Source organism: Zeus faber (assembly GCF_960531495.2).
Source record: "Zeus faber genome assembly, chromosome: 10".
Lineage (NCBI taxonomy): Eukaryota > Metazoa > Chordata > Actinopteri > Zeiformes > Zeidae > Zeus > Zeus faber.
Window position 1 is genome coordinate 33,608,919 of NC_137199.1, and position 11,380 is coordinate 33,620,298.

The 11,380-nt window shown below is 43.1% G+C and overlaps 1 protein-coding gene across 1 annotated transcript in view; it reads left to right on the plus strand.

Annotated features, from left to right (window-relative positions):
* Positions 1–9,856, plus strand: part of pcgf3 (polycomb group ring finger 3) — a 47,856-nt gene extending 38,000 nt beyond the window's left edge. The window contains exons 7-9 of the mRNA XM_080007907.1: positions 9,306–9,443; positions 9,563–9,643; positions 9,760–9,856. Of these exons, the coding sequence (XP_079864033.1) occupies positions 9,306–9,443; positions 9,563–9,643; positions 9,760–9,807 (267 nt within the window). The 3' untranslated portion in view covers positions 9,808–9,856. The remainder of the gene's footprint in view (positions 1–9,305; positions 9,444–9,562; positions 9,644–9,759) is intronic.
* Positions 9,857–11,380: the final 1,524 nt, after the last annotated feature.

Here is an 11,380-nt window from a genome sequence, read left to right on the forward strand (position 1 = left end):
AGACTCTTGCTGGACCACAGCAGCTGGAACAGTCCGTTGTTGGGGTGGTGAGGATCCTTAATGACCCTGCGGCTCTGCTACTACACCTCCTGGTGTATAAGTCCTGCAGGGAGGGGAGGGTAGTAACAGTGGTACGTTCAGCTGAAGGCACCACCCTCTGCAGGGCCCGCCTGTCCTGAGCAGTACAGTTCAAACCAGGCAGTGATGTTGCCTGTCAGGATGCTCTCCACTGCTCCACAGTAGAAGGACTTGAGGATCCTCACCGAGACCCTGAATTTCCTCAGTTGCCTGAGGTGGTAAAGACGCTGCCTCTCCTTTCTCACCAGAGTGTCTGTGTGTAAACTCCATGTTAAGTCCTCTGTGAGGTAGACTCCCAGGTACTTGAAGCTGCTCACCCTGTCGACAAAAGTCCCATTAATCACCAAGGGCGTGTGCGTCCTCGGTTGTATCCTCGCCTTAAGTCCACAATCAGCTCCTTAGTTTTGCTGACGTTCAGGAGGAGGCTGTTGTCCTGGCACCAGAGTGACAGGTCAGTCACCTCCTCGCGGTAGGCCTTCTCATCGTTGTCGTTGATCAGGCCCACCACGACGGTGTCGTCAGCAAACTTGATGATGGTGTTGGAGCTGGACCTGGCCACACAGTCATGTGTGTACAGGGAGTACAGTAGGGGGATCCCCTGGGGGATCCTCTGTTCAAGATGAGGGTGCTGGACGTGTGCCTCCTAGTGATGTAAAACAAAACAAATACTAAAATGAACGTTATCACACGGAGCGTTTGTGCAGTCAACCACAAGGGGCGGTGCCAAGCAACAACAGATGGCTTTATTACAGTGGTATTATGGAGGTGAATTGCGGTGTTGTTACAGTGGTATTATGGAGCTGTATTCAATTGTTATTAGTGTTAATATTGGATATGTTACGGTGTATTTAGTGTTTTTACCATGTTATTACAGGGCCGTTTGACAGTGTTATGACTTTGTTATTACAAGATATTACAAAGTATTATAGAGGTGTCTACAGTGTTTTGACAGTGTAGTCACAGTGTTGTTACAGTTTTGTGATAGTGTAGTCACAGTTTTGTTACAGTGTAGTCACATTGTAGTCACATTGTTGTTACAGTGAAGTCAGGGTGTTGTAACAGTGTAGTTACATTGTAGTGACGTTACACTGAAGTCATGGTGTTACAGTGTAGTCAGGGTGTTGTTACAGTGTAGTCACAGTGTTGTTGGAGTGTAGTTACAGTGTTGGTACAGTGTAGTCATTGAGTTGTTAGAGTTGTTACAGTATAGTCATGGTGTTGTTACAGCATTGTTACAGTGTAGTTACTGTTTAGTTAAGGTATAGTCACGGTATTGTTGCTGTGATTTTACAATATACTCACAGTATTGTTTAAGTTTACTTACAGTGTTTACTAGGGATGCAACGCTAAACGGTATGTTATCGAACCATTCGGTGCGCCCCCTACGGTTCAATACGCCCATTTGAACCGTGGTATTACGGTTTTGACAGCAGAAGTCCACCGGACGCAGTGTACGGCCACTGTCTTCTATTGATCCACTGTTGGAGCTCCACCGGCCATATCTGCTGCACGGGGTCCTTCTGGAGCCTTTTCAATAGAAACAGAACATATAACTACAGAGGAATGTTTTTGTAAAGAGTGCAATCAATTTAAATATGTTTTATGAGTCTACATTGTACCATAGACCTATAGCTGCTGTCAGATTTGCTTTTTAATAAAGACCCGTTTTAAATACAAAGAAGAAAATATATTACAACTACCCCCGGGTGGTGTCCAGTCAGAAATTAACCCCCTGGGATCGCCGTGTCTCATTTTATTATGAAATTCTCTTCAGACACTCTCTTAGGTCCACTCGCACTAGTGTTGGGTAGTTCACGAATGATGATTTATGTTCATTTGAAGGGCTCTTTTGGATGGACAAAGGGAACTAAGGAAGGAGAACGAAGGAGCCTTGCTCATGAGCTGTTTCCTTTTTGCAAAGCTTTACGACCCACCCATGAACTCAAAACCCTGTCTTGCTCCTCACCCCACACTACTTATTTATGGCAGACTACTATAAAAACATTTTATACACCTTTTAACTTAAATAAATATAAATATATACGTATATATTTTCTTAAATAAAAAAATACCAAAAGTGTACCATTACCATGGCCCAAAAAATGTGATACATACCAAACCGTGGGCCCGTTGTACTGTTGCATCCATACAGTGTAGTCAGTCTAGTCTTTTGTTACAGTGAAGTAACAGTGTTGTTACAGTGTTTTCACAATGTTATAGTGGAGTTACAATTTAGTCACAATGTAGTCATGGTTTTGTTAAAGTGTAGTCACGGTGTTGTTACAGTGTAGTCATGTCATTGTTACAGTGTAGTCACACTGTTGTTACAATGAAATCACAGTGTTGGTACAGTGTAGTCACGGTGTTGTTACCGTGTAGTCACGGTGTTGTTACAGTGTAGTCATGGTGTAGTCACAGTGTTGTTACAGTGTAGTCACGATTTTGTTACAGTTGTAATGGTGTAGTTACAATTTAGTCACGGTGTTGTTACAATGTAGTCACAGTGTACTTACAGTTTAGTCACAGTGATGTTATGGTGTAGTCAAGTTGTTGTTACAGTGGCGTCACAGTGTTCTTACCGTGTATTCTTCCAGTGTTCTTCCACTGTGACTAACCGCTTGTTGTTACAGTGAAGTCAAGGTGTTCTTACAGTGTATATACGGTTTCATTATAGTGTAGTTACACTGTAGTCTAGTTGTTGTCACAGTGTTCTTACCGTGTAGATACAGTTTTGTTATAGTGTAGTCAGAGTGAAGTCAGTGTTTTTACAGTTAGTCACAGTGTTGTTACAGTGTAGTCACAGTGTTGTTACAGTGAAGTCACTGTGTTTTCAGTGTTTTTACAGTGTAGTCACAGTGTTCTTACCGTGTAGATACGGTTTTGTTATAGTGTAGTCAGAGTGTGGTCACGGTGTTGTTACAGTGTAATCACATGTTGTCACAGTGTATTCAGAGCTTTGTTACCTTGGACCGTGTTGTTACAGTGTAGTCACAGTGTTGTTACTGTGCAATCACAGCTTTGTTACCGTGAATCTAGAACTGAAATTGCCTTTAAAGGTTGTGTAGCCTTTTCTACGGGCCCCCTAGTGGTGACACAGCGTACATGTTGTTTAAAGCAGCTTCTTTTTCTGAAAGCTGCTGTCTACGTCTTTGTATTTGAACTGATTACAGCTTGAGTCTTTCTCTAAAGACTCCCCCGTGTTTACCTTCTCTTGTGATGCATTGATTTGTTGTTTTTCTGCTTGAGGTGCTGGAGATATTCTTTGTTTTTTTTATCTGAATGTTCATGCAGCAGATAGAGGAGCACATGCAGAACACTGATACATTGAATGGATATTTGTTATAAAGTGACAGATATATAAAGTGTCAAATATGGAATGTTTGAAAGAATAATACAACAGATTACCGATTTAATTGTTTATGATTTGATTCAGTTCTATTTCTAAAGTGAGAGAACAAGAGAGTGTAAAGAGAGCGAGTGCTCGGCGGGGGCGGAAGTCTCGCACTCTGGAGCTGCAGAAGGAGTAAAGAACGAAGGAGGAATAGATAACACTGCAGCTTGCGTGATGTGACTGCAGAGGAGGGGGAGGAGAGGAGGATGAAAGAGGGATCGGGAGGAAAGAAAGAGAAATCCCTGCTAGGGAAGATCAATTCCAACATGAAGAGGGCTAGTGGATCCAGAAGATAGAAGGCGATGAGAAGAAGGATGAGGGAGGAAGTGGAGGAGAATCTTCCGGGTTCTCGTTTTCTGAATCAAACTGAAATGGACAGATATCAATACATATATCAATACTACTTCATTGTTTTGTCACAGTCAAGTCCAGTTGATTTCTACAGCCCTTAATTACACAACAGTCTCAATGGGCTTAGAGGGCTTCGACAGCACCCCCTAGTCCTAGTCTGGAGCCCCTGCAGTACCTCCTGGGACCACTCAGGGTCTATGTGTAGGAAGTGTCTGGAGGTTGAAGGTGAAGAATATTTGTGACCCACCGCAGCAAAAGCCGCCATCTCGTGCATTTCTAAAATGGCCAGGAGCAGCCAAATAAATTGAAAAAACCTTTCTTGAAGGAAAATTCGATTTTTCCATATTTGTGTTCCTTTGTGGGGTTTTTTTCGAGTTTGATTTATAAATAGAAGAAAAATATTAAACCGTGGAGTGAAATATTCCCGTTAGATTACATGGGAAAACGCAGTTCACTTACCGAGATGCAGAACAGGGCTGAACAACACCGATCGATGGTTTCCTTTAAAGCAAACATCCAGGTGAAGATCATTCCTCCATATTCCATGTGAAGTCAAGTCACAATTTGATACCGTTTTGATAGCGTTGAACCTTGAAATATCACGTGTTTTATACACACATGTAGACAGCATTGTGGTGGGGGTGTGTCACTGACGTCACTGTCACTTCCGTAAACAAGATGAGGCTCCGGTTTCACTTGTCTGAAAACTCTGGTTCATTAGGAGAAGCGGGTGGAGGAAGATCTAAATCATATTGCGGACCTTAATCTGACCAGTGCGATCCAAGTCAGTGTAAGCTGCACCACAGGACTTCATTTTCCACGACGATAGTCAGTTCTCCCACAGCGACGCTGAATCTGATATTAGTCGGATTTGGAGAACATTTCAAACAGGGGATTTCAACCCGAATGTAATGATGAAACTGAATATTTTCAAGAACCACAGAAAAATAAATTCCACTTTTATAAAACATGTTTATTTTTACTGTTATATAAAAGCTTTTTTCAAAACAAAAATATGTTCAACATTCCCTCAAAACACAAGAAAAAGCAGTGATTGGCCCGTTCCACAGTATGTTAAGTAGCCATGTGGCTTTGGCTCCCCCATTTGCATTCTGGGAGCTGAATGAAGACGAGTCTCGGCGAAACTTTCAAGGTGATTATCTCAGAATCACAGTTTGCCACACCCTTGTCACTAACAAGTCATAGCTTTAAAAATATTTGCTTGATTCGCACAAGTGACACCTTGTTTGGAAGCTCTGATTCTCCCATTTCAAATGCGAGACAAATGACCCGGAAATGACCCTAAAGTATGCGGTGGGTCACCTAGTGTTTCTCAAAACACATTTTCTGCCCCAAACAACTTTTTTACATTTTATGTAAAATGACTTTTTTCTCAAAACACTGAGCACTGAGCTCTGAGGAACCAGGACCCAGGAGGAACCAGGACCCAGGAGGACCCAGGGGGAACCAGGAGGAACCAGGTCCCAGGAGGAACCAGGACCCAGGAGGAAGCCGGACTCAGGAGGAACCAGGACCCAGGAGGAAGCCGGACTCAGGAGGAACCAGGACCCAGGAGGAAGCAGGACTCAGGAGGACCCAGGAGGAACTTTGACCAAGGAGGAACCAGGAACCATGAGGAACCAGGACCCAGGAGGAACCAGGAACCAGAGGAACCAGAGGAACCAGGATCTAGGAGGAACCAGGACTCGGGAGGAACCAGTACCCAGGAGGAACCAGGAACCAGGAGGAACCAGGATCTAGGAGGAACCAGGACTCAGGAGGAACCAGTACCCAGGAGTAACCAGGAACCAGGAGGAACCAGGATCTAGGAGGAACCAGGACTCAGGAGGAACCAGGAGGAACCAGGACCCAGGAGGAACCAGGATCTAGGAGGAACCAGCAATCAGGAGGAACCAGTTGTTAATCAAATTATTTCAAGACGGAGTGCAAAAGCAACAGAGCAGAATGTAATAATATTACATACTGCTCTGTTGCTTTTGCACTCCGTCTGCGTACGCATTCAATTCATATTTTCCCCCAGATAATTTTTTTATTTCAAAAGATGTTTTTGTTGAGTTTAGAAGAAAATATTAGAAAGGGAGCAGGGAAATTAAACTTTAATTTCTTGTAGTTATAATATTTTATTAAAAGTAACTGGTACATGCCCATTCAAAATGTCAGACTTTCTCAGACATTTGAATGTCAGTGGTTCAGTCCTGTGTTCCACAATGGAAGATGAAACTGTCGGTTAGTCCCACACCGGGCAGACTCTGAAGCCCCGTCCTCCGCTGGTTTGCTGTTCGCCAGTAATTAAAGTGTATTAATATTACATATGTCGCGTGTCCAAACTGGACACTGCACTTCCTTGGGTCCCCAGCAATACACCGGATGAACGCATGTCAGACAGACAGACAGACAGACAAAGATTCCTGCCTTTATAGTTCAATTAGATAGTTAGATGTTCTGTTTAATTGGTTGGATATTGATGTGAAATTTGTTCAATCAGCAAAATAATTCAGTGTCCATAGGCATTTCAATGTTTGGGGTCAGTGTTAGCAGTGTAGCTATTAAAGCAGAAAGACATAGGAACTGTATAGATAAGATGCGCAGTTCAATATGTGAAATATTAAACAATGTTATCGAACATCGCAGATTTCCTCATATTGTGCAGGCCTTTAAGACCCAATTAAAAGTAAAACCAGAGAAGAAGAGACGAGAGGACGGAGCTCCCATTGACTGCTGATGAGAGCAGCGGTTTGAGATGCTCGTCATCTTGAAGGTCTTCATCAGGTTCTTCTGAGGAAGGACGCTGTTCATATGCAGATTTGGGTCGTCGTTCTTTGCATAATGGACCATGATTGGTTCGAACTGACAAGACAAACATTATGATGTCAGAAGAGGAGCCTCTAGATGAAGAGAGACCTCTAGATGAAGAGAGACCTCTAGACGAAGAGGAGCCTCTACATGAAGTGAGACCTCTAGATGAAGAGGAGCCTCTACATGAAGAGAGACCTCTAGATGAAGAGGAGCCTCTTGATAAAGAGGAGCCTCTACATGAAGAGAGACCTCTAGATGAAGAGGAGCCTCTTGATAAAGAGGAGCCTCTACATTAAGAGAGACCTCTAGATGAAGAGGAGCCTCTACATGAAGAGAGACCTCTAGATGAAGAGGAGCCTCTTGATAAAGAGGAGCCTCTACATGAAGAGAGACCTCTAGATGAAGAGGAGCCTCTTGATGAAAAGGAGCCTCTTGATGAAGAGGAGCCTCTAGAAGGAGAGAGTCAAACAGTCAACGATCTGCCTCTTGGACAGAGGACCTTTGTTAGAACCACCAGAGGGTGAAGGAATCTTCTAATGTCTTCTCTGCTGCTCTGGGGGGCTGTAGGGTGGATGGTGGCAGGAGGAGGTCCCAGGGGTCCTCTCCTCTCTAGTTGAGATGTTTGTTTCTCTGTTGAATTTGTGATTGAGGCTGATCTGTTCAAAGCCTTGTTGTGATTGGTTTGGATGAGCTTCAGGATCAGTCTGTACGGGTGGTATTTCCTCCTATGCCTCCCCCTGTCCATTCTGTTTGAGGACTGGTGTTGCTCCGCCCCTCTGCTACACCCGCCAGCAGCTCAGTGCTCCAGTGGAATGTAATGTAATGTTAGCACCACAAACTGCAACTGAGATGCTCCTTACTTCCGGTGTGTGTGTGTGTGTGTGTGTGTGTGTGTGTGTGTGTGTGTGTGTGTGTGTGTGTGTGTGTGTGTGTGTGTGTGTGTGTGTGTGTGTGTGTAGGGGGGGCTCGGGGAAGAGAGGGTTTCAGAGTGTGAACACGAACGCAGATGGTTGGATTTTTTTGTTGAGAGAGAGCATGAAAGGGTTTTAAGAGATGCAAATAGAGTGAGAGAAAGAGAGATGAGTAGAGAGAGCAGATGGGCGGCAGTGAGATTCTAATACCCTGCAGGAGGTGGAGGCTGGTGAAGGGGTGGGTGGATGAGTGGATGGATGGGTAGCTATATGAGTTGATGGATGGATGGATAGAGGGGTGCGTGGGTGAATGGATGGATGTGTGGGTGGGTGGATGGATGGATGAAAGGATAGATGGATGGATGTGTGGGTGGATGGATGGATGGATGTGTGGGTGGATGGATGGATGAAGGGGTGGGTGGATGGATGGATGGATGGATGAAGGAGTGAATGGATGGATCGATGTGTGGGTGGATGGATGTGTGGGTGGATGGATGGATGGATGGATGAAAGGATGGATGTGTGGGTGGATGGATGGATGGATGGATGGATGAAGGGGTGGATGGATGGATGAAGGGGTGGATGGATGGATGGATGAAGGGGTGGATGGATGGATGGATGTGTGGGTGGATGGATGAAGGGGTGGATGGATGGATGAAGGGGTAGGTGGATGGATGAATAAAGGGGTGGGTGGATGGATCGATGTGTGGGTGGGTGGATGGATGGATGAAAGGATGCATGGATGGATGTGTGGGTGGATGGGTGGATGGATGGATGGATGTGTGGGTGGATGGATGAAGGAGTGGATGGATAGATGGATGGAGGCATGTATGGATGGATGGATGGATGAAGGGGTGGATGGATAGATGGATGTGTGGGTGGATGGCTATAGGGGTGGATGGATGGATGGATGGATGGATGAAAGGGTGGATGGGTGGGTGGGTGGACACAGCATTTAATCTGCAGCAGAATGTGGACACAGCATTTAATCTGCAGCAGAATGTGTCAGTTGTGGGTATTGATCTGTATTGATACATTGACATTTTATTCATAATGACTTTTCAGTTTTATTCCACAAAACAGATTCAGTCGGACACAGAGTAAATATGAATATGATTATGATTAGAATATGAATATGATTATGATTAGAATATGAATATGATTATGATTAGAATATGATTATGATTAGAACATGAATATGATTATGATTAGAATACGATTAGAATACGAATATGATTAGAATAAGAATATGATTATGATTAGAATATGAATATGAATATGATTATGATTGGAATATGAATATGATTATGATTAGAATACAAATATGATTATGATTAGAATATGATTATGATTACAATACGAATATGAATATGATTCGAATATGATTATGATTAGAATACGAATATGAATATGATTCGAATATGATTATGATTAGAATATGAATATGATTATGATTAGAATATGACTATGATTAGAATATGAATATGATTATGATTGGAATATGATTATGATTAGAATACAAATATGATTATGATTAGAATATGATTATGATTACAATATGAATATGATTTGAATATGATTATGATTAGAATACAAATATCATTATGAACATGATTATGATTAGAATACGAATATGATTATGAACATGATTATGATTAGAATATGAATGACTATGATTAGAATATGATTATGATTAGAATATGAATATGATTAGAATATGAATATGAATATAAATATGGATATGACGGTGTGTCCAGGTGAGTATCTGCCTTGAGTGTAACAGCAGTAAGCTCCGGGGTCTGAAGAGGAAGTGGATCCGCTGCTCGGCTCAGGCCACGGTGCTGCACCTCAAGAAGTTCATCGCCAAGAAGCTCAACCTGACGTCCTTCAACGAGGTGCGACCGGAGCTAGTTCAGAGCTGTACATCCCATAACTGTATTCTATACTTATATATAATAATATTACATATTGCAATAGATGTATGCCCAGATCTCATTAAATCTCCATCTCTCAGCTGGACATCTTATGCAACGAGGAGATCCTAGGGAAAGACCACACCCTGAAGTTTGTTGTCGTGACCAGATGGAGGTTTAAGGTGCGGGGGGGGGTTTCCATATTCATAGAAATATTATCAATGATGTGAACAATGCAAGAAGCCACGTGAAGAACTTGAACTGGTTAAACAAGCTTGTGTCATGCTTCTCCTTCCAGAAGTCTCCACTGCTCCTCCACTACAGACCCAAGATGGACCTCCTGTAGCCGCTCGCTCCGTCTGGGCCTGGAGGTCCGGTGGCTGCAGAACCTTCTGGACGCTCTGGACCTTCTGGTTGTTCTGGACGCTCTGGACCTTCTGGTTGTTCTGGACGCTCTGGACCTTCTGGACATGCAAAGTCGCTGCAGGTGACGCAGTGTTGACGCCGCTCTGCAGCAGAACCTGCAGCAGAACCTGCAGCCGTCGGCTTTTGGAACTGAAACAATCTTTTTTCGTCCTCGATATGTGAAAATAATTAAAGATGGAGAGAGAACATATATTTATACTTTTGTACAGACGAGACGCTGCCGGTGCTGTTTACACTCCAACCACAAGATGTCGCAGGAACCATGTGACCCAGACCTTCAGAGCTTTTCTTTCTGGTTCTTCTTTACGTTGCTCAGACGCCATGCCCTGCAGAGGCTGCTGGGAGTTTTTCAAAACTAAAAGACACAAACCTTTTTTAAGCCGTCTATCAAACCATGTTCTGTTTCCCGATTCTGAATTTTTTCACCTTTTTTTTTTTTTTTTTTACGATTTGCCATCGGGTTCTTGAGATTGTCAAATTGTGAATAAGTGACATTTTTGTGTAGTAATTTATGTTCTATATACGATATTGTACATAAAATGTCCTTAATAGAAAGAGAAGAGACTAGACTGTTACGATGGATCAGAGGAGCTTTCGCTCTGTAGTGCGAGAAACTAGGATTTAAAGACAGAATCACTATCAAAATATATAGAAATACATCTTTATGTCAGATCATATTCAGATCCTCCTCCATGTAGCTCATCCCTCCACCAAGTTTTAGTTTTAATTCACGTCGGGCCGAAAATCGATCAAACCCATTTTCGGCCGAACACTGAGGCTCAGATATGTGATCCGATCCAAATCAAACGAGTGGTTTCCTGCCTTTGACACATGGATGTTGAATTATGAATCATGAAAAATGAAATATGTGAATTATGTATTGATGGTCGCAAACTACCAGTCCATACTGGATGTGATGGTCACCCCTGGTACCCTGATCAGGAGCAGCAGAAAACAAGTTCAAATACTTATTACTACAGTAACTAGTATTGACAGTTTCCAGCGACACCAGCTGCTGCTTCTCCAGAGAATGAACATGTGCAGTACCGTACCTGTCCACTAGGGGCGTGTCACCAGGGGAGGAGGGTGCAATGTTAAATGTTTAAGATAAGAGAGCGACTGCCAACTGAAAACTTCAGGTGCTTCAGGGTTCTGTTTTTTTAATGTGATTTAAAAAACTGACATTTTGTCACTTGGTGCTTATTCAAACTACAAACACAACGATGCAGCGCCCCTAGTGGATATCTGCAGCATTACACTTCTACACAGGAAAACAAGTTGTTTTCTCAGATATATGGTTGAAGTGCAGAGTTCCTGCAGGTTTTCAAAGTCTAAGCTCGTCTAAAGCCAAATCTGTCAAGCATTTAAAGATGCGCCCGGTTTGGGAACTGCACATGAATGTGCAAATGGAAGAAAGTTTGGCTTGAAACGATACGTTCGGGAAACATGCTGCTACAGGGTTTAAGGCTCTTCACCACCAGGGGGCGGCATCA